The sequence below is a fragment of the Oncorhynchus nerka genome, linkage group LG3, assembly GCF_034236695.1.
Source record: "Oncorhynchus nerka isolate Pitt River linkage group LG3, Oner_Uvic_2.0, whole genome shotgun sequence".
NCBI classification, from domain to species: Eukaryota; Metazoa; Chordata; class Actinopteri; order Salmoniformes; family Salmonidae; genus Oncorhynchus; species Oncorhynchus nerka.
In genome coordinates this window covers 17820572-17844779 of record NC_088398.1, presented here as the reverse complement: position 1 = coordinate 17844779, position 24208 = coordinate 17820572, and the positions used below count along the sequence as shown (strand labels likewise).

Sequence of the window (24208 nt, the reverse complement as noted above, 5' to 3'; positions counted from 1 at the left end):
AGGGTATCAGAAACTTTTCCTGCTGGAAAAAGTTGGCTAATGTGGACAATAATTTTTACTTTTATTTTGAGCTGTTCTCCGCTCTGTTAAATGAGGGTTGTAAGTTCCTAGGTGGCTGGTAGCCAACTTAGTACATAGTGGGATTGAATGGAGAACATGATGGTAATACATAAATATCTATTTCTGTTTAATACCGTGCCTTATTTCATAGTCCTTTGGGAGAAGTTTCTCTTTGTGTCTGGATCCAGTTAGGTTGTGTCACGTCTCTGGTGAGACGTGAAGAGAGGGTTTTGTAAGGAATTGCTATTTCGTATGCAGGTGACTAACTTACTGCTAATTACATGGCTACAACTCACAGTAAAGCCTGTGGGGTCCCCTACAGGATAGCTCCCACATTACACACATAATCTCCCTTTTTTTAACCGAACACTGTGTGCCCGAAGAAGATCCTACGATGACGGACAGACAACTGAGCCAATGGCGGAAGACTACAGACTACAACCAGCTGAACCAATCCGGAGATCCGATCTTCCTAGGGTCAACCTACTTTCTGTGACGTATATAAGAGCTGTGCTGACTGTTTACGCTCTCTCTGCCTGCCGTTCCACACGAACTAACGGAAGAGCCGTAATTACGTTGTACTACATATTTTCACTCTGAATAAACTGTTTACTTGTCATAAAATTTACCACTTAGTCTGAATCGATCCTTGACCGGCTCACCCATCTACATATCCAATTGCTAACAAGAGACACACTGGTGGGATAAAGACAGTGCCTTAGAGAAGGTCTTTGGAGGTTTTGGAAATCCAGATGAGGGACTCTATGTTGATGTCCTTCTCACTTTTTCAACCATACAAAATCAGAAAAACATCAACACTACTGCATGTGTCACAGCACAAGGATACATTGAGGGGTTGCTGAAGTATGAAACAATACTTACAGCTCAGATATTTCTCAGAATATTTCAGGTCACCTCATCAGTCTCAAAACATCTTCAAACAAGTGGACATTGTGTCTGCGCATCGTATGTGTCATGCCCTGATCTGTTTCACCTGTCTTTGTGCTTGTCTCCACCCCCTCCAGGTGTCGCTTATTATCCCCTGTGTATTTATCCCTGTGTTTCCTGTCTCTCTGCGCCATTTCGTCTTGTTTGTCAAGTCAACCACCGTTTTCTCAGCTCCTGCTTTTCCCGGTCTCTCTTTTCTCGCCCTCCTGGTTTTGACTCTTGCCGGTCCTGACTCTGAGCCCGCCTGCCTGACCACTCTGACTGCCCCTGACCTCAAGGCTGCCTATCGCCTGGTACTGTTTGGACTGACCTGGTTTATGAACTCTCGCCTGCAACCGACCTGCCTTTTGCCTACCCCTTTTGCTATAATAAATATCGGAGCTCAACCTTCTGCATCCTGTGTCTGCATTTGGGTCTTGCCTGGTGTCCTTATAGTACAAACTGGCCATGACAGACCCAGCAGACTTTGACCAGCTCTGTCACATTGTCTCCCTGCAGGGAGCCACCAATGGGAGGCATGACGATTGGGAGGCGGGACCTTTTGGAAGGGCTTCGTTCCCTGACGGAACGCCTACAAGGGTTTCTACACCTGTTTCTATATGTGCTTCTACACCTGCATTGCTTGCTGTTTGGAGTTTTAGGCTGGGTTTCTGTACAGCACTTTGTGACATCAGCGGATGTAAGAAGGGCTTTATAAATACATTTGATTGATTGATTGATTGGTTTAAGGCCATAATGGATCAAATTCGTGAAGCAGTTCATAGGCAGCACGCCACATCTGAGACCTCCCAACCACCCAGTAACCGTTCAACTAGTTGTGGATTGGTTCAATCTACCCCGGCTCCCCGAGAACCTTGCTTACCTCCCCCTGAGCGTTATGCAGGTGATCCTGGTACCTGCCGGGCATTCCTTTCCCAGTGCTCCCTCATTTTCGAACTCCAGCCCTCTGTGTTCATGTCAGACCGATCGAAGATAGCGTATTTAATCACGCTAATGTCAGGAAGGGCACTCTCCTGGGCGACGGCTGTGTGGGAGGAACAATCCGCTTTGTGCCATAGCCTGGAGAAATTTAAGGGAGAGATGAGGAGGGTTTTTCATTCTCTGGTGCCTGGGAGGAAGGCGGCTTGAAAACTACTGCATGTACGTCAGAACTCCTGCAGTGTGGCAGACTACGCATTAGATTTTCGCACATTGGCTGCTGAGACTTCCTGGAATCCGGAGGCTCTGTTCGACACCTTCCTCCACGGACTGTCGGAGGGGATAAAGGATGAGCTCGCAGCTTGGGAAATACCACTGGACCTTGATTCCCTCATCGCCTTTTCAAGTAGGATTGATGGGCACCTATGAGAACTCCGGTGTGAGAGGAGGTCGGGCCTCGGGAACACTCGTTCATCTGTTGATGCTGGCGCACGCCCTAAGGAATCCGGAAATCCCCGAAGTGTGTATTTCCGAGGAAAGCCGAAAACACCAGAGGTTCCTCGAGAATCATCGGCAAATCATCGGCGACGGGTGAGTTGGATACTCTAGAGCCCATGCAACTGGGAAGAGCTAGATTATCGGTTGGGAAACGCTCGCGTAGGCTGAGTTCTAACTGTTGTCTGTACTGTGGAGGTGTGGGACATTATATAGTCACCTACCCTGTTAAGAACCATTTTCTCTAGTGGGTACAAGTACTGGGAGTCCCCTAATTCCCATCACCCATACACCATTTTTTGTGATTCTGCTGTGGGGAGACCAGTCTAAGACCAGTCTAACCAGTATCTGAATGGGCACTGTGCTATGGGTGACTCTTCCAATTGAGCAATGACTCTGGTGCTGATGAAAGTGTTATGGATGCTACCATGGCTTCTGAATGAGGTTTTCCCACTCAAACTCAATCTGTCCCCATGAATGCAAGGGCACTGGACGGTCCCTCAATTAGAAGAGTCACCCATAGCACAGTGCCTGTTGTTTCAGGAAACCACAGTGAGACCATACAGTTCCTCCTCATCAATTCAGCACATGTTCCTGTTGTTCTGTGATTTTCTTGGCTCCAAAAACACAACCCTGTTATTGACTGGACCATGAGCTCCATCCTGGGTTGGAGCCCGTTTTGTCATTCCCATTGTCTTAAAGCGGCACAGCCGTCCCCGAGAAGTCCTCCTCAGGGCATAAGCAAAGCCTCAGATGTCTCTGCCGTTCCCACTGAGTACCATGACCTCCTAGAGGTATTTAGTAAGGCACGTGCTACTTCTCTTCCCCCGCACCGTCCTTATGATTGTGCCATTGATCTCCTCCCCGGCACCACACCACCTCGTGGTCGGCTATATTCTTTATCCGGGCCAGAGAACAAGGCCATGGAGGAGTACATTGAGGATTCTCTGGCTACTGGAGGCATGCGTCCGTCTGCATCTCCTGCCGGTGCAGGGTTTTTCTTTGTGGAGAAGAAGGACAAGACCCTGCATCCGTGCATTGACTACCGGGGTCTTAATGATGACTCCTCTGTTCAGCTTTCGAACCTCTCCAGGGGGCCACCATTTTTTACAAGCTGAACCTTCGGAATGCCTACCACCTGGTTCGGATATGCGAAGGAGATGAGTGGAAGACAGCATTTAACACAGCCAGTGGACATTATGAGTACCAGGTCATGCCGTTTGGACTCACCAACGCCCCCGCCGTCTTCCAGGCCCTGGTAAACAATGTGCTCCGGGACATGCAAAATTGTTTTGTGTTCATCTACATTGACGACATCCTGTTTTTTTCCCGGTCTGCCCAAGAACACGTACTCCATGTCAGACACGTCCTTCAGTGCCTCCTGGAGAACCAGTTGTTAGTGAAAGCCAGGAAGTTTGAGTTCCACCGCTCTACAATCTCCTTTCTGGGATATGTCATCGCTGGTGGAAATGTCCAAATAGACCAAGAAAAGTTGAATGCTGTGGTAGATTGGCCTCAACCTACGTCCAGAGTGCAGTTACAACGTTTCCTGGGGTTCACTAACTTCTACCACAGTTTCATTCGGGGCTACATCACCCTGGCGGCCTCCCTCCCTGCACTCACCTCTCCCAAAGTACCATTCACATGGTCGCCAGCTGTTGACAGAGCCTTTGTGGACCCGAAGCATTGGTTCACCACAGCACCCATCCTCGTCCATCCGGACCTGTCCCATCAATTTGTGGTGGAGGTTGATGCTTCTGATGTTGGAGTGGGGGCCATCCTATCCCAACGATCTGCCCAGGACCAAAAGCTCCATCCCTGTGCCTTCCTGTCCCATCGTCTCAGTCCCGCAGAAAGGAACTACGACGTAGGCAACTGAGAACTTCTGGCGGTCAAGATGGCGCTGGAAGAGTGGAGGCACTAGCTGGAAGGAGCAGAACAGCCATTTTTGGTTTGGACCTACCATAAAAATGTGGAATATCTCCGTACAGACAAGCGCCTTAACTCAAAGCAGGCCCGGTGGGCTTTGTTATTTACAAGATTCAACTTCACCATTTCCTACGGCCCAATGTCCAAAAATGTGAAGCCTGACTCCCTCTCCCACCTATACAGTTCCTCTGCCACACCCTCAGTCTCTGAAACCATTCTCCCTACCTCATGCCTTGTCGCTTCTATGGGTTGGGGTAGGGAAACCTTGGTTCCCAAGGCACAACGTTCCCAGCCTGAACCTGAAGGGAGCCCGGCTAACCGGTTGTTTGTCCCAGACTCAGTCTGGTCCCGGGTCCTGGAATGGGCTAATTCATCCAGGCTGACCTGTCATCCAGGTGCCTGTTGAACCCTAGCCTTCCTCCGACAATGTTTCTGGTGGCCCACAATGGTTCCTGACGTCTCTGCCTTTGTCGCCGCATTCACTGTGTGTGCTCAGAACAAGACTCCACGGCAAGCTCCTTCTGGCCTCCTTCAGCCACTACCTGTTCCTCATCATCCCTGGTCCCATATCTCTCTGGACTTTGTCACTGGGCTTCCTCCGTCTGATGGCAACACCGTCATTCTGACGGTAGTGGATCGCTTCTCCAAGGCCACCCATTTCATCCCTCTCCCCAAACTACCCTCTGCCAAGGAGACGGCCCAGCTCATGGTGCAGCACGTCTTCCGGGTCCATGGACTCCAGGTGGACATTGTCTCCGACTAGGGCCCTCAGTTCTCGTCTCAGTTCTGGAAGGCGTTCCCTAATCTAAAGGCCAGTCAGAGCGAGCTAACCAGGATCTGGAAATCACCCTAAGATGCCTGGTTTCAACAAACCCCACTACCTGAGTATGCCCCGAACACCCTTCCCTGTTCAGCCACAGGACTTCCCAGAACAAGAGCAGGAAGTCAACGTACCCTCGGCCCAGATATTCGTCCACTGCTGTCGACGTACCTGGAGAAGAGCTCGGGCGGCACTTCTCAAGACCAATTCCAGGTATGGTCAACAAGCAGATCACTGCGGGACTCCAGCTCCCCGCTACCGCATTGGGCAGGGGGTATGGCTTTCCACACAGGACCTGCCCCTTCGGGTGGAGTCCCGCAGACTGCCCCTCCGTTTCATTGGTCCTTTTCCCATCTCTAGAGTCCTTAGTTCCACTGCTCTCCGTCTCTTGTTATCCCCATACCCTCCGTATTCACCCTACTGCCCATGTATCTAGGATTAAGCCTGTGCCTCACAGCCCTTTGTTTTCTGTCTCCAGGCCCACCCCTCCTCCCCGTGTCATCGATGGCCATCCAGCATACACGGTAAAATGCCTGCTGGGTGTTCACCCACGGCGCAGGGGTATCCAGTAACTGGTTGACTGGGAGGGTTATGGCCCGGAGTAGAGGTGCTGGGTTCCTGGATCCAGCCTTCATCGCCGACTTTCACCGCCAACACCCCGGTCAACCAGGTATGCGCCCACGTAGGATGCAAGATGGCGCCCCTAAAGGGGGCGGTACTGTCACACCCTGATCTGTTTCACCTGTCCTTGTGCTTGTCTCCACTCCCTCCAGGTGTCGCTTATTAACCTGGTGTATTTATCTGTGTGTTTCCTATCTCTCTGTACCAGTTTGTCTTGTTTGTCAAGTCAAACAGCGTTTTTGTGTCTCAGCTCCTGCTTTTCCAGGTCTCTCTTTTCTCGCCCTCCTTGGTTTTGACCCTTGCCTGTCCTCACTCTGAGCCCTCCTGCCTGACCACTCTGCCTGCCCCTGACCTCGAGTCTGCCTATCGCCTGGTACTGTTTGGACTGACCTGGTTTATGAACTCTCAACCATCTGCCTCCTGTGTCTGCATTTGGGTCTCACCTGGTGTCCTGATAGTATGGTTGTGTCTACAGAGGAGCAGCTGAAAGGAATGGCAAGAGATTTTGAAAAAGTCAAGGCAGCTGCAGACACATTTGTTCAGTGGGCAAACAGGAAGTCGCAGAAACAGGATGAGGAAACAGAGCTGGAGTTAGAGACCACTCTGCCAACGAAAAGGGCTCGAAATAAGAAAACCATGCCTGGAGAGATGGCACAATATGAGACATTTATTGGGGCAGAGAGTGCATACAGGATTGGTGTCCATCTGCGATTTCTGAGTAATGGCACTGTGTATGCCAACATGGCTCTTCTGGACTCTAAAAACTTTAGTCAACTAACATCCAGTGCCAGTAGCCTTCCACAGACAGCCCTTCAAGAACTAAGCAAATGTTTGATCAAATTTGACAGCAGAGCAACGGTGGCCAATTTACAGAGTGAGCTCATTAGTCTGGCAGAACAGTGGACTAGGCTAAAACAATCGGGATTTGAAGAATACACAATCAGGACTATGGAGGATCATGGACCTGAAGGAAATTAAGACGAGGTGGAGATGGTGAACAAGAGCTGTTCATCTTGCAAGGACTGTCCAGTGTGTTGCTACCGTATTCTTAGTCAATACAACTTATTGACGATGCATACCACATCCAGGGTCTTGCTTACAAGTTCCTACTTACCCTGTCAGTAACCCAGGTAGCTTGTGAGCGGAGCTTCTCTACTCTGAAATTCATCAAGAGTAGGCTCAGGAGCAATCTATCTCAACAGCACCTGGAGGCTTTTATGCTCATGGCTACTGAGAGAGATGTTTTAATGGCCCTGGACAGTAACCTGGTTATAGATGGCATTGATGAGAGAAGTAAGCTGCTGTAGAAATTGCTCATTTAAGGAGGTAGGAAATATGTTTACTTTAATTTTATTCTATGACTTGCCTACTCACCAGTCTTTTCACCAACACATTTCTTCCTGTATTATTTATTTTACTGGTCAGATGGTTCCAGAGATTCTTGCCACCTTGCTGCCAATATGTGCTCCTTCTAGCCAGCCCTCTCCTAAGAGCAACACGTTCCCCTTATTCTGTTTTACATATATTTTACTAAAATTATTGTTATAAATATTGTTCAGTAATCTTGTTTACATAAAGTGTGGCGTATCACTGGGGGGGTTTTGGTGGGCTGGTCTGAGTCAAAAAGTCCAGGGCCATTTTTCATTTCTATTCCGTCCCTGGTCTTATCTAGTTTATTGTGGTCTGGTCTGGCACCGTGTGGCGTGGAAGTCTCCAGGGGCGTGATGACATTCCTGTAGCACGCACTTCCTGTCCTGGCGGCTCTATTGTTTCAGGGTTTAATGGCCCTGGTCAGGAAGTGAGCAGTGGAACCAAACCAACAAACCTAAGGAGTCTAAAAGGGATCTCCCGGGTCGCCCTGGGCTCAGGAGACTTACAAAGGTATAAGGAGGGTCTAAGTGCCCTCCTCCTGGTGAGACTCCATCCTCATCCGGATCCCCTCCAAACAATGGCGCCACACTCAACTTTTAGTGGCACCAAGATATATAACATTTGGTGCAAGACAAGCTGATGACAACATGAGTGGATGGAAATAAACCAGGATAGCATAACGGCTAGAGGAGTGTAGAGCGGTACAAGGGGGCAAAGCCCAGGCCTGACCCCTGATCCCGGCACCGGGCGGAGCAAACACTGTGACTTTACATACCTTTCATGCCTGATAAGTGCACAGTCACACACACTTCCACTCTCATCTTCAGGCAGTCTGACACTTCCTTTGAACTTCCAACCTCAGGAAGAACTGATGGTGTAGTGGTTTCACTGTGGACAGCCAGCTCATACCATGACGACTGGGTGAGAGCAAGAGTGAGGCGGAGATAGCAAATAGAATGTCTGTCACACGTCACCGCACCATCCAGTCTGATTTGTTTACCTTCACACAAGGTTAGCAGAAGGTGACATTGAGAGATAAGGGGGGTGTTAGAAGGAGAGGGAAGGTGATGAAAGGAAGGAATAAGAACAGTTCTTACTTTTTCCATTTCTTTCTCTCCCTCCACCTTAATTTATTTTTCTTAACTTAATTCAGAGTCTACAACCGCAGAGTAGTGACAGGCTGATGGACCATTATTATATATTTACAAACTTTTGAAGATGTTTTATTTACAAACTTTAATTGGCCGTTATCGAGTCACAGATGTCTGTTTGCCGCTTTGAATTCTGTAGCCCTCTTTACTCTGTCTCTCACAACCACACACACAACTTCTTCCTTTCCTAGAAATTGGTGAGTGATAACATAATCAATCCCTCTGTGTCAGTGTAATCTCCAAAAACATTCCAGAGAAACAAAGACACTTGATTAAATCTTTGAATTACTGTGAAGTAGGACCTGTCAACTTCCTCCTGAACACACGACAATTCCGCAGTCAAGACAGCAGACTTCCCTGGTTCTTGATTAACCATTACATTATCTAATTGCATTACAATTACAAATTGCAATATGCAGACAGTGGAAGTGAATCCCAATTAATATTTTTATGCGGAATATTACTTAGAAACATTGCTGCTTGGCATACCTATTGGGATCTTTGGATGAAAGCAGGAAGACCAGTGTATGGGCACCCGAAGCTGGCACATTAAATGAGAATCATGTAACAGTATGTACCAGTAAGTACCAGTATGTCACTGTGTACTTCACTCCAAACGACCGCTCTATGTGTCCATGCAGTCACCATCCCACTGGACAAAAACTGGTTGAATCAACGTTGTTTTCACGTCATTTCAACAAACAACTTTGCAAAAAGTCATCAACTTAAAAGTATTTTGGGAATGTTTGTCTTTTTTTCACCCAATTCTTCACCCAAATCCAATGACATGGTTCAAATTTTGGTTCATTTCTTGTTAGTTGACAATCCAATCAAATGTAAATCAAAATACTTTGAGCAACACTTGTGCCCAGTGGGATATCTATAAGTGAACACTATTGAGATATTATACTTCTGTTAGACTGTGGCTACTTCACTTGCCATCATAGCCACAGCACACGAAACAAACCCAATACGGCTTTCTTGAAAGGTGAGATGAAATCAGCAAGAGCCTCTTGTATCGCAGCTTAGGCCTGCAGGGATCTGACCAAGCTGACAAGGTACAAATCTGTTGTTCTGCCCCTGAACAAGGCAGTTATTAACCCACTGTTCCTAGGCCGTCATTGAAAATAAGAATTTGTTCTTAACTGACTTGCCTAGTTAAATAAAGGTTAAAAAAAGATATATATATATATAAAAAAAATATCCCTAACATTTCAACATAGAGGTAAACTACTGTACTCTCTAAATGAATTGTGAGTGCTGAAAATGGTAGAAGACAGTCTAAACAGGGTCAGCTTTCAAAATGTAAAATGCTCTATGCTAATTGAGAGATACAAGAGTCTTGAATTTAGTCCTGTGCTATCTCTCTCAGAACAAATGTTGAAGATTGTGTTGTTTTTTATGACACATCAAGTTCTGACATCATGATTTTCCTCAGCAGGAGATGTACTCAGAGAGTCTGCGTGCATGTGCATGTGTGTGCGTGTGTTCATGTTAGACACCCTGGGAGTTAATCGTCCCAAAATGTGGTAGAGAAGTCTGTGGATTTGTCCCAGGCATGGAACTACCAGCCATGACTAAACTACAATCCAGTGTCTAGTTTAGAGCAATTATTTTCTAAACACTCTTAGAAAAAGGGTTCCAAAAGAGTTCTTTGGCTGTCCCCATAGGATAACCTTTTCTTGGTTCCATATAGAAACCTTTCTGGTTTCAAAGATATTCTACCTGGAACCAAAAGGGTTCTTCAAAAGGTTATTCTATTGGGACAACAGAAGAACGCTTTTAGGTTCTAGATAGCACCTTAATTTCAAGAGTGTACATCCAACATAATACAGAAAACATCCAATTATACAATGTCAAAATATAAAAAGCTTTGTTAGATGTTAAACTAGGATGGGAGTGCGTTCAAAGCTGAACCATTACGGCAGAAGCAGCCTCCGTCCCTCCCAGGACTCCAGACTCCACCTGTGATGAACAGCAGGCCTCACGAAGATAACTCAATGTGTGTGTTGACTCATCTGTGTGTAATCATGCAAACCAACAAATCTAAAACCAACCACAACCATCACCACTACCATCTCCCCCTAGCTCGAAGGCAAACTTATAGGCCTACATGTCTGACTCCCCTCCTTCTCCTTGCCTCTCCAGGATTCCAGGATATTAATTTTTAACTAATGCCAGATGGACTGGGCCGAGGGGGCTGAGGGGGAGGAAAGGGAAAGGCAAGGCTGGGTACGGCCTTGTGGGTAGTTTAGTTCAGCATGGCCACCTTCTGCCTCAGCAACCATAGCGACAGGAGGAGGCGAGCTAGAAGAGATGGAAGCTCCAGGGTCTTGCGTCACCCCTTTTGGGAAGTCCAAGCTATGGGGTGAAGGGGTCATGTCGAGGCAAGGGTGATGTCAACAACCCCACAGAGTTACAGGTCCCTCTTAACACTGGGATAACAAGCTCAACTGCCAAAACTCATCAACATTTTCTACAATCTCTACAAAGATCTGCCACCATGAAAGGTAATTGAAAAATCACCCCCTCCCTTTCGCAAGTAGTGTGATGTTCTTAACAGTGTATAGACATTTCTTTATAGACAGGTAATCCCATTGGGATGAATTGAGTGCTCCTATCTCGTCAAGCAATTGGGTGCTGTACATTTCCTCAACTAATGATTAACAACCCAAGCGTTGCTTTTGGATATGCAGTGTATAGCTTTTCTACTCGCATACTGTACTCTCACTAACTTATAGAAGTTATGTAATCACTGGGCATGTGGGTGTGTGTAGTGAGAAGGAAAATATATTTTCTTTGATCGTCTTTCTTTGGAAGTGATTATCTTTACTGTATGGCTTTGACAGTAGATAGAGTTTCTCATCAATAAGATGAATGGGACTGATACTGAACCACCTGTGAAGCTACACCATCCTTGATTAAAACAGCCCGTTCCAAAATATAACTGATTAGCATACCAAGGTGAGGGTGGGGGTGAGGAGAGCAAAGAGAAAGGCAAAATGAAGGTGGAGAAGAGAAGGGGTGGCAAGGGGAGAGCTGTGTCCACATGGGTCCATCATCTAAGTAATACATTTAAGTGATATATTTGCTAACATCAAAGTCCAAATGAAAAATCACTTTCACACTTTTTCTAAGTCACCCCAGAAATGTTAAATTCAGGTCAGGAATGTGTGTGAATATACAGTTAAAGTCGGAAGTTTACATACACTTATGTTGGAGTCATTAAAACTGTTTTTTCAACCGCTCCACAAATTTCTTGTTAACAAACTATAGTTTTGGCAAGTCGGTTAGCTACTTTGTGCATGACACAAGTCATTTTTCCAACAATTGTTTACAGACAGATTATTTCACTTATAATTCACTGTATCATAATTCCAGTAGGTCAGAAGTTTACTGTGACTTTAAACAGCTTAGAAAATTCCAGAAATTATGTCATAGCTTTAGAAGCGTCTGATAGTCTAATTGACATCATTTGAGTCAATTGGAGGTGTACCTGTGGATGTATTTCAAGGCCTACCTTCAAACACAGTGTCTCTTTGCTTGACATCATGGGAAGATCAAAAGAAATCAGCCAAGACCTCAGAAAAAAAATTGTGGACCTCCACAAGTCTGCTTCATCCTTGGGAGCAATTTCCAAATGCCTGAAGGTACCACGTTCATCTGTACAAACAATAGTACGCAAGTATAAACACCATCAGACCACGCAGCCGTCATACCGCTCAGAAAGGAGACGTGTTCTGTCTCCTCAAGATGAACGTACTTTGGTGTGAAAAGTGCAAATCAATCCCAGAACAACAGCAAAGGACATTGTGAAGATGCTGGAGGAAACAGGTACAAAAGTATCTATATCCACAGTAAAACGAGTCCTATATTGACATAACCTGAAAGGCTGCTCAGCAAGGAAGAAGCCACTGCTCCAAAACCGCCATAAAAAAGCCAGACTACGGTTTGCAACTGCACATGGGGACAAATCGTAAATGCCCTCTGGTCTGATGAATTAAAAATAGAACTGTTTGGCCATAATAACCATTGTTATGTGTGGAGGAAAAAGGGGGAAGCTTGCAAGCCGAAGAACACCATCCCAACCGTGAAGCACGGGGGTGACAGCATCATGTTGTGGGAGTGCTTTGCTAAATAAAAGCTGAAATAAATCATTCTCTCCACTATTATTTTGACATTTCACATTCTTAAAATAAAGTGGTGATCCTAACTGGCCTAAAACAGGGAAGTTTTACTAGGATTAAATGTCAGGAATTGTGAAAAACTGAGTTTAAATGTATTTGGCTAAGGGGTATGTAAACTTCTGACTTCAACTGTAGGTTAGAACCAATCTGGTCTTTCATAATGCAAAATATTGTGAAAAAATGTTACGACATTGATACATTTCTTGTGTTCTGTCCAACCATTTCATCAAAGTTGATAAAAAATGCAGACTTTGCCAAATGTTTTTGGCTGTTGCTCTTTTTGTGTGCAGTCAATTGGGTTGCTTGATAGCGACGGCAGACACACACACACACACACACAATGTGGGGAAGATTACTACTCCAGATGTTAAAAACAGCTAACCAAACAGAGCTGTCCTGAAATAAACGCTGCTCCTTCCACACACAGCATTCATTTATTGATTAGTCTATGTAGGCTTACCTCTTCAGAGGAGAACTACTCCTACTGTAGCCTATGTGAAATGGCGTTTAATTAGTGATGCTACGAGCTCTGAAACCTTGAAGTAGTTGTTTTGCTTGTCCTGTAAGGGCCCACGGCTTTTGTGGAGCGATAGGTAACGATGCTTCCTGGGTGACAATTGTCGATGTGTTCATAGGGTCCATGGTTCGAGCCCAGGTTGGGATAAGCAGAGGAACGGAAGCTACACTGTTACACAACTAATACAGAGACAGCGATTTGTTATTCCCAGAAAAACTTTTTCTGACAGGAAATAACATTTACAGGTTCATTTTAAGGAATTAACACCAAAATAATTGACAAGAAGTGCAGTCAACTGTGTGAATCCACTCATAAAATATGTATGAACAGTGGACTGGAGGAAATCCTTCACAAGATTAAACTCTTCCTTTCTTTATAAGATTATCTCATAAAAACATCATGATCAATTATTGCAATTATGGTCATGGTTATTGCATCTGATAAATGCTGTGCTCGTGAAAGGACTTGGTGAAACAAAAGGCAGATTTTTTGTTGTTGTTGACATTTCAGAAAATGGCCCCTTATTAAATTTCACACACCATGTGCACCCACCCAGTCCACCGTGCTTAGCTCTTCTGCAAGTTATATGATGAGTTACCAATGTTGAGTTATTTAAACCCTTAAACTTGATCAATATTCAATACACCACCATCTCCATCCTGCTCCCTGCAGTGCAGCAGTGGTAGGTTGGTAAGGATCCTATTTTGAAAGGAGTTGGAACAAGGGATCAAAGTGCTTAATCAGCAAATGGGCTTTCCTAGCACATTTGTAGTGATCCTATAAAATCAGTTTTTTTTTTTTTGCCCATTTTGTTTTCCCTATTTTCAGGTTTTCGTTTTCAAAATATTGTTTTTGTTATACAAAAACAACAACTCCTCATGAGGGGCCGCCGGTTGCTCACGGGTCTGCACACCCACATCCATGTGTAACAAGTTGAGATAGCTCGCCGCTAAACTAATTTAGAAATCTAAAATAACTTTAGTTGACATGGGCTAATTGACTGACTATCAGTGACGGACAAATAGGGTTGCAAAGGGTCGGAAACTTTTCGGTACATTTCTGGAAATGTTCCATGGGAGCCCTGGAATTTGGGGAATTTTGATTAAATTCATCAAAAAAGTTAGCTTATAACAGTAAACCTTTTTTGTGGGATAGACAAGGCAATTCTAGGTCTTGTGGCATATTTTTTGTTAAACTATCCCCAATTCAATGGAATTGCAACCCAGTGCATTCTTCCATCACATGTACAGCTGATTCTCAAGATCCTGCACATTAATGAGATGCTATTGAGCCCACACTACTACACTGTCTGAGCCAAGGACTACATGCTTTTTGGTAAGTTTTGATTACAATACTGGGTGGGGTGAATATATTTTATATGACATACATTCTTTTTTTGTTAACTAGTGAATAGTATCCTACAGCAAAGTGTGTTTAAATAATTTCTAACTTGTTAACAATTTCTGCTAGTTGTTTTGCTACCATGTGTGTTTTCGCTTGCAAATTGAGGAGTGTTAATTCACCTGTTTACATATATGTTTCATTTTAAAACATTTATCTTACAAAGGAGTTGTTTAATCTAACTGCTTAACTATTTTTGTTTGTTTTACTCATTTTTTTCTAATCTTTACGGGAAAATGTGTGGAGACATTTCACTGCAGCTAACTTAGAATGAAAAGCTGTGTACATTTTCAAATACTTTGCCAAATCATATGAGAAGAATGCAATGAAGATGCAGAATCATCTGGCCAAGTGCATAAAGTTCCCTCAGCGTTCACAACAAGCAACCTCTGACAAAAGTCCCTCTACTTCTATTCGAGGTGAAAATGATGAATCAGACACCTTATCCATAGCAACAGCTCATGGTCCTCCTGGAATCAGAAGTATTTTTGACTCAATGGAAGAATGAGCTGTGTACGCAACTGGTTCACCTCTGATGCTCACAGGAAATGTGTATTGGAAGAGATATCTGAATGTTCTTCGCCCAGCATACACTCCTCCAACCAGACATGCTTTATCTTCTCATTTGCTGGATGCAGAGTTCAACAGAGCTCAAGTGAAGGTCAAGCAAATCATAGAGAAAGCAGACTGTATTGCAATCATCTCTGATGGGTGGTTGAATGTTCGTGGGCAAGGAATAATTAACTACATCATCTCCACCCCTCAACCAGTATTCTACAAGAGCACAAACACAAGGGACAACAGACACACGGGTCTCTACATTGCAGATTACATTTTCATTTTTGGGTGTAGACACACACACACAAGGAGATATGAGAGACCACACTTTCAGTCTTTTCTCCTGGATTATTGTTAAGGCCCCTGAAGCAATAATGAAAACAGTCCAAAACAATACAAGCCATGTTCTTTTTCAGTAAAAGGGGCAATTGGGTGAAGCAACAGTTGTTGAGACAATGAATGCACCCAAACAACAGACTGAGGTCCCTGCAGCACGCAAACCGTCTCTGGTGTCATTTCCTCATCATAATGGTGTGCGTATTTATTTATTGCTCCCTTGGGATGGCGGCAGGGGGTGGTGAGGTGGGGGAACATATTGTGAAAGGCTTCCTCTCTCTTGATGAGTGCTGAGGAAAAGGTCACAGCACTGCTGGTGAGTGTGACAGATGTGTGTCTATGTGTTACGGTGGGCTGGGTAGGTTGTTACATTATCTTTTCGCACCACACACACATTATTTTTTTGCACATTGAGCACTCCTGACCCTCACTCTCTCCAACCATAGCGTGAGATCGGTGTTGGTGTTGTTGCGGTATTACTTGTCTCTGAGCTGAGAAGAGCAATGCATAAAATCTGAATATAAAGCAGGTCTGTCTGATCCTCAAACCATCTTCTGTTCTGAAACAAACTGACAACCACCACAACAACATGTAAATCAACTGCTGATTGTGTGCTCTGACAGAATAGAGTTACAATCAGGAACATAATCAGGAAGTATTTTTGTACTCTCATATACTGTGTAGGCTAACCCAAATGTTCCACTTGCTACTTTTCTTAAGTCATATTTCCACTATAAATCGTCCATGAATATTCTTTTAAATGGAGTTGTACAAATGGCTGTTTCAAGCATTGGAGATTTGCTGATAAATAAATGGGAGTTTAGTTTATTTTGATTCCTAACTGGGCCATGGCAGAGGTTATATTCAGGAAACAGCCTTTTTACCAAATTATTATTTATATTTTACACCGGTCCCAATCTAATGAAACATTGCATCCCCTACGATGGCTTTTTCCCAGGCAGGTGTATGAGCAATAAAAAACATATGTCTACGAAGGTTTTTGGGTTAAACATTTCCCGACTGTTAATGCTAAATAGACACTTTAAAATGGGAATCAGTAGTTTAAAAAATAAAGTAATCTCTGTTTCGGTACAAATCTGAGGGATGGGCCTGGAGAAATGTAACCACTCTCAAATTCATAGACAGAGCTATGGATGCCAGGACTGACCATCCATGATATTAAAATAATAGATTTAACCATGTTTTGCAGCTATATAGTTTATATTTACTTTGTTTACAAACACTGGAGAAAAACAAGCTTGTATTTTGGGTTCTGAAGGGGTATGGCAGTTGGACTAAGCTCATGAGGCATTTATAAGTTATATTCTTCAATAATCAATGGGTACATATAATTAATTTATAATTCCAAACATGGATGTAGCAACTGCAGATTGCCCCTTTAACCTAAATACATAAAACAACTCATAAGTTCTGCGCACACAGGTCAACTGCACTCCATCAAAATGCATGGCTTAGTGTGGCCATTCTACCAGATCTCAGTTAAAAAACCTTAACTAAAAGCCATAATCAATCACACCATGATGCCTGTGAATTTGGAATAAGCCAAAGACAACAGTCTTCTGGCGCTCCATAAAGTACACATTTGGATCCATGTAACCAAAACAACGAAGTTCACAGTGTGAAAACAAAAAGAAACATGGTAAGTCACGCATGCTTTCTTGTTGAACAGAAATACTCATATTTAGTACTTGTTCCAGGACATGGATTACCTCTGTTTTGTTTGAACAAATCCCTAATTTGACTAAGTCCATAATTTGCTCACCTCTGGTTAGATATGATGAACTGCAGACCAACAAAAAGCAAAGGGCCAGGGTAATTAGCCCAATGACAGAGTCTGTTTAGCAGGAAATACCTACAGATCTGATATGTTGACTGCAGCTCCCTTATAATGTCGCAGGGCTCTTGACCTCTGTTAATATATGTCTTCTCTGGAGATGTTTTTATACCCGTGTGGGAACGGGAGAGGGAAGCTCATAGAGAACCAATCGAGAGGCTTATCTATCTATTTGTTGACTCACTTGACTTTGCAAAGAAAGTGATAGATTGGAGTAGCAATGGATTATATTTGCTTTGTACTCACTGTGTCCATTTCCTCAAAGGCAGCAGAAGGGTAAACTGAACCAAAATACAGTGAAAACAATTTGAGGCGTTTCATAAAACTGCTGTATCATCTAATGACGCCGATCTTATTATCTCTGTCTGTCCTGAGGACAGGCCATTTGCAGCAGTGAGTTGTCTGATCTGCACAGCATCGATTGAGCTCATAATTCTTGCTCAGGCTGCCAGGGCATCCATGCCCTGCAGCAATGATCAAAAGCTAATATCCACGCTTAACAAGCCCTGCTGCTAAGAATCATTCAGAGGGCAGGAGCCATCACATATCATAGGTAATAAGTGAAACACATACACACACACAATCTTAAATATGAAAACAAGCACATACAGTTTAGCTATTTCTGTACAGTTGTGTCAACAAAGAAATCTATGTCATGAGGGCTTAGGCTGAATAAATAACATGCTCCAAGAAGGTTCTTTTCAGGTTGTTCTTAGGCTGACAAGCCTAACCATAATGAAATAAGTTCCAGACAGAAATTAAAACGAAAAGACACCGTGCCAACCCACTGAACATTAACAGATTTGCTCTCACAATATGTAGTATACAAAGCTGTGAATAAAGTGTAGTGAATATAGGGGACCCACCTCGGCCATCTTGCTTGATGTTGTGGAGCAGGTCAGAGTAGTTGACTGGTCCAGTGTTCTCCTCAAACACCAGGTCCAACGAGGTGATGTTGTTCAAGTGCAGCTCTGTGTAGAGGCCCTCCACAGCGAAGTAGCATGGTCGGTCGTCCTTCTTGTTGTCACTGAACATGAGCAGCACCTGCTCCTTCCACTCAAAGTGCTTGCAGATATGGAGGCCGAACTTGCCCAGCTTCTTGTGCGTGGGGCCCGTGTTGGTGATGGACGGGTACATGTTGATTCCGTTGAAGCCCACGGCTGGGGCGCCCGCAGTTACCATGGGGATGTCCCAGTGGGTGGTGAAGAGGCCCACTGGGGAGGAGGTGTAGTCACAGCCCGGCCCAATGAAAGCCCAGGGGTCGTGGGCGAACTTGAGGTCAACAGCCATGAGTGGGGCGATGGACTCAGAGCAGATGCCCTCCTCGTTCTCGCTGTTCTCAAACACGTAACCCAGGTGGTGGCCAGGGAGGAGCGCTGGGTCAGTGTTGATGGTGTCAATGGCTCGTTCCAGAGCCGGACCCACACGGGGCCAGGCCCAGGGGTAGGCAGTGTTTCTCTGTGGTAGGATGATGGCCAGCGTGATGTTCCGGTGCTGCCGATGGTCCCGGTGCTCTCTGGGGCGTCGGTGTGAATCACGGTGCCGGGAGGACCTGCCAGACTGGACCCACTGGAGACAGGCACCCAGCAGCAGAAGAAAAACCAGCAACAGTTTCTCTCCCTGCATCCTCATCCTGTTAGGCTGTTGAATAATGTCCTTGTGAATTATTTATCCTGTTGAGCTTAAGAGGGAGACATAGGGAGACTATTGTACACACACACACACAAAAGGCTCAGTTTGGAGTCTCTTCACGTCTGTTCAACTCTGTTCAAAGAGCTGTTTTTCTTCGTCACAGCTGAATTCCCTCAAACTATTTTTCTTCATGTCACGTTTGAGTGGCCTTTGCACTACCATGTTATAGAACATCTGTGAGAGGGTGACTCCCTTATACCAGACTGGAGTTACTGAGTTACTGGGCAGTTCTCATCCCTCAAATCAGATATATACTCAGGAGTTGAGAATATAAACGGAATAATTAACCATGCATCAAAGAATGTCAAGGTGTGTGACAAAACACTTGTCACAGCTCCCTTTAGTAAGTTATGGTGGAGGTGAACTTTCCTAGACAACTACATGGTTGTTAATTGCCTCTATCAAACTGGTAGACCATTAAGCTTGCACCTGACAGGATATGCAGTGATTTAATTGTTTAACTGCACTCGTTGAGATTTGTTTGGCATCAAAGCCCGGTACACCAACAAATACCTAAACAATGGAGCAATAATCGAAAGTGCTTTGCATGGCATTTTCAAATGCATGTAGGCTAGATAGAGCAGTGTTCAATCTGAGGGCAATTACTTTTATTCTTTTGAAGCTATAGGCTAACGTTACATCTTGTTTATAAAGTATTTTATCAAAAACAAAAACAATTGAGTCCTAGGGCGCTTAGGGTTATGATAAACTCATGTCTGAAATCAGATAAAGGATTTTTCTAGTAGATAACAAACATTTAGAACTTCTAAATGTATACATAACAAAACCTTAAAACGTTATAAGGAGGGTATACCTGTTTGTTTGTTTTCCAGCTAACGTTATTAGCCTTATATTAGGCCTAAAGATTTGTTCTCACATCATAGCCTAAGGTTACACTCAAAAGTCATTTTGGGGTACATGTGGCGCACTGTCTGGCTGTAGGCGATATAATTTAACATGGATTAAAATGTGTTGCAGCTACAAAAACATATTTGACATTTGCCTAAATACAATACAATTACCTTAAATTGAGTTTACTCCCTCCATGTCAAGCTCCGGTTTATGCCGACGTCTTGGCATCTGTGACTGTCAGTGACTGAGGTGAAATATCAGCTGGGAGGCTCGAGCTGCGTGTGGGCAGAGGAGTTGATGGGTAAGCGAAACCCGCGAAAAGGCAACGCGTGGTTCACAAAAGCGGGGGATATCGGCCAAAAAAAAACATCAATGAAGTTTTTCCTTTTAGTGCGCACAAAAAAACCAGAAGAAAATAAATAGGAGAATCAACAGAATGAATGCACAGCCACAGTCAGTAATTTGAGAGGTACTAGCTCCCACCTCTTATTACCAAAGAAAACAGACTGGACCAAGTTGGCGTTGGCTTTCCTGATTCAATTATTTTAGGCTAAGCAAAGACAGTCCTTGATTATTTGCTGTGTCAGACAAAGTAGCATATCTCTGCAGAAAAATGTGCCTGTTGTTTCATAGTTGTAGCATGAGAACATTTTGCCTCAATTAGAAAATATTCCAGGGAAAGGCTAGCAAAGTACCAGCACTGCTCAGCACCTTTAGCTGTGTTCCAGGTCCACAACTCAGGGAAGCTGATTATATGCCTGCATGGGTCAGCTGTTGAACTCCAGGGTCAGGAAATCACACGGCATCAACTGCCGTCACACACCAAGAAAATCCTCTACAGCCACAGGTCAAAGAAACACGCACACACACACTCTGCCTCCATTCGTCTGGTCTGAGGGTGTGTCCGGCTCCTCACACAGCTGTATATCCATGTGTCTGTGTGTGTATGTTTGGTTTCATGCCAATATCCCTTGTACTCTGTATATTTCAGTGTTACGCTGGATAGCTTGAGGCTATCCATATGAGGCAGCCTTGGCCAGTCGGAGTAGAGACTGACTGCCTGGCGCTGGAACAGTGTGTATGTGCTTGTATGAAAGTGTGTGTGTTCACCTCGTGGCGGCGTCTTACTCATTCATGCACAGGGGTAGGCTTTCGTTTCCACTGGAGCGGGAGGGAAGGAGAGAGAATGCGAGAAATGGGGAGTGGATCTATACAAATATTTATTCTCAAGCAATTGGCACAATGGTAAATAATTCTACCACAGATGAGCTGTATTTAAAAGCATGTCCAACAGTCTATGTTGAGAGAAATGTTACCAGTTGTTGAGTGCATGCATCTTTCTCATAAAATATCGGGGGTTGAACATGTATATCAGGTTACACACACACAGTAGGTTTACATGGACAGTAATAATACTATATTGAACTGATTATGGCAGTAGGCAGATTATGCAATAGTCATTTAAACACATTACTCTGTTTATCTTAATCGGCGTAAAATCAAAACCTAAGCATACACCAATTAAAACACCAGCAATCTTTCGAATTATGTAGGCCGAAACACCGACGTTCCAGCTGTGTATTTGATCTGCGGATGTGCTAGCACCAACCGAGAGAGCCTCTCTCTTTGAAATGAGTTCGAAACAACTGAATGTATGCGTTTAGTAGTTTTCACAAACAAACGTTATATGCCCGAACTCAGAATCAAAAATGCTTTCCAAAAATAGCACAGTCACAATGGTAGAACATTTATTTTGATTGCCGATCTTCTGCATTTCTCAGAGTGTCATCAGGTAGCCTGGTTTCAGATGTGTCCATGTAAATAGGATTATTAGGGAAAATCGTTCTTCTTGCAAAGCATATAGGTTAATTAACCTAACGTTTTAATCGAACTGTTATATTAATCTGACTATCCACAATAATGTCATTATTGTGTGCAGGTAACCATACTCATATAGTGAGCGAATATTTTTTTCTGATTCAATTGTTTGTGACATGTGAAGGCAATGGTCAGGGCCGCCAACTACTGCATTTGGGGCTACGGGCAACGACCCCCAGGGGCCCACAGAGAGGGTCAGGAAATCAGATAACTTCCTGCATTTCAACACATATTGCCATGGTGCAGAGATATGTTTCTGTTTTAAAGCACTTTTTCTGTAATTCTACCCCGTTGCCACGGGGCAGGGGGAAAATTAGCTGTTTTACAGCTCATCTCATGCTTTTGTTTACATTTTGCCTTTAGGCTGAGGCAAAATGTTGCAATTTTAAAGCTAATTTCCTGCAATGCTACACATTTTTCAAGCATATGCTATCTGGGGGCCCCTGACACTGGAGGCCGGGCCCCCCGGGGTATCTATTCGTGGTCAAACTGCCACTGAGCTGAATCCCTCACCTTGGGATCATTACGGCTATTAGCTTTAAAACTGAAACATGTTCTCTCAGCCTCAGGGAGCCTAGCAGGTTAAGACATTGGGCCACTCGCTGGTTCCAATCCCTGAGCCGGTAAAGTGGTGCTGTTCTGCCGCTGAGCAAGGCAGTTAACTGCTCCATGGGTGCCGATGAAGTGGATGTCGATTAAGAACGCCCCTCGCACCTCTCTGATTCAGATGGGTTGGGTTAAATGCAGAAGACACATTTCGGTTAAATGCATTCACTTGTGCAACTGACTACCTATCCCCCTTTTCCTATTTTGTGCATGTCGTCATAACTCTTACTCGTGTAAAATGTATGATTGTCATATCTTTTCAAAAATGCTTTCCACCCATCTTCATTATGTCAAGACAGAATCGTTGCTTTGTGACTGACTGACAACCTACTGCCATTTCTTCATCATCAGGCATATGTAATAGCAGAGAGACATTTCTTGAGACTTGGCGTGGGAAGATTTTAATAGTCATTGCCTTCCGATATTATATTTAAAATAAAGCTAGGGCACCATACATTATAAGCAAGCTGTGTAGGTGAAGCAAAATGCTTGAGTGAAAAATGCATTCTGTACATTTCCATGTGAATGCCATGAACATTGTGGCCCCCTTAATCCTTCCTCTGTTCCCTGAAGAGTTGTAGAATCCTACAGTCTTTTCCTCACCCTAATGTCTTCCTTCCCCCTCACATTTTTGTGGTATTCTTTCTCTAGGGCTTATCTTTCCTCTCACCCAACAGCAGTTTACAGAGCAATAAACTCAACAAATCCATTTGACAAATAAAAAAATAATTATAGGAGAAAAACAAGGAAGGGAGACGCCCCTCGTAAATCACATTTGCCAGTGAACTGGCTTTCAACCAATCGGTTTATCTCCCTTGTGGCCAATGTGGTAAACCGTGGGGTGTTGGGTTGAGCGTGCAGAGATTAACACAGAGACAGGGAGGTTCTAGTCAGCAAATACGATTTTACTAGGCAATAAAATATTCATAACAATGAAATCACATAGATTTGGCTTGGTCCTTTTCTTAGCTTCTGCTATGTGTCGGTCTCTCTGTTATCCCCGCGGTGTGCCACAGTGCTCCTTTTATGGCCTCCATGGCTCCCTAATTACCTCTGCTTGGAGCCATACGTGTCAGGGTGCCCAACCCGTGTACTCCCAGCAGAGGGAGCCAAGTCCCCTTTTTCCCTCCAAACATAACAATGGTCATTATGGCCAAACAGTTCTATTTTTGTTTCATCAGACCAGAGGACATTTACGATTTGTCCCCAAGTGCAGTTGCAAACCGTAGTCTGGCTTTTTATGGCGGTTTTGGAGCAGTGGCTTTTTCCTTGCTGAGTGGCCTTTCAGGTTATGTCGATATAGGACTCATTTTACTGTGGATATAGGTACTTTTGTACCTGTTTCCTCCAGCATCTTCACAATGTTCTTTGTCCTTTGCACTTTTCGCACTAAAGTACGTTCATCTTGCTCAGCAGCGGGATAATTTTTTTTTTTACCTTGTCAGCTCAGGGATTCGATCCAACAACCTTCCAGTTACTGGCTCAACGCTCTAACCACTAGGCTACCTGCCGCCCCTAGGTGCACTTTGTGCTGGGGATAATGAAAGGCCACTAAAATGTGCAGTTTTGTCAGTCAACACAATGCCACAGATGTCTCAAGTTTTGGCATGCTGACTGCACGAATTGAATGTTAATTTCTCCATCGTCGTTTTAGAGAACTTAGCAGTATGTCCAACCAGCCTCAAAACCACAGACCACGTGTAACCACGCCAGCTCAGGACCTTCAAATGCAGCTTCTTCACCTGCGGGATCGTCTGAGACCATCCACCCGGACAGCTGATGAAACTGAGGAGTATTTCTGTCTGTAATAAAGCCCCTTTGTGGGGAAAAACTCCGTCTGATTGGCTGGGCCTGGCTCCCAAGTGGGTGGGCCTATGTATGTTGCATATTGTGTTAATATTTTTGTTCAGTATAGTTCCACTTTGACATTATGGGTTATTGTGTGTAGGCCAGTGACAAACAATCTCTATTTAATCCATTTTCATTTCAGGCTGTAACACAAAATGTGGAAAA

The 24208-nt window shown here is 44.3% G+C and overlaps 1 protein-coding gene across 2 annotated transcripts in view; it reads right to left on the bottom strand.

Moving 5' to 3' along the window:
• The window catches only part of LOC115103122 (atrial natriuretic peptide receptor 1-like), a 64848-nt gene extending 44070 nt beyond the window's left edge, over window positions 1-20778 (bottom strand). Inside the window, exons 1-2 of one of the 2 annotated variants that reach the window (XM_029623782.2) lie at window positions 19882-20778; window positions 18034-18808 (exon numbers count right to left, since the gene is read on the bottom strand). In XM_029623782.2, the coding sequence (XP_029479642.1) occupies window positions 18034-18799 (766 nt within the window). In that variant the 5' untranslated portion in view covers window positions 18800-18808; window positions 19882-20778. Of the gene's footprint in view, window positions 1-18033; window positions 18964-19881 lie in introns of those variants that run through there. The other variant, XM_065009042.1, reaches the window with a different exon arrangement.
• Between the last annotated feature and the right edge of the window lie 3430 nt (window positions 20779-24208).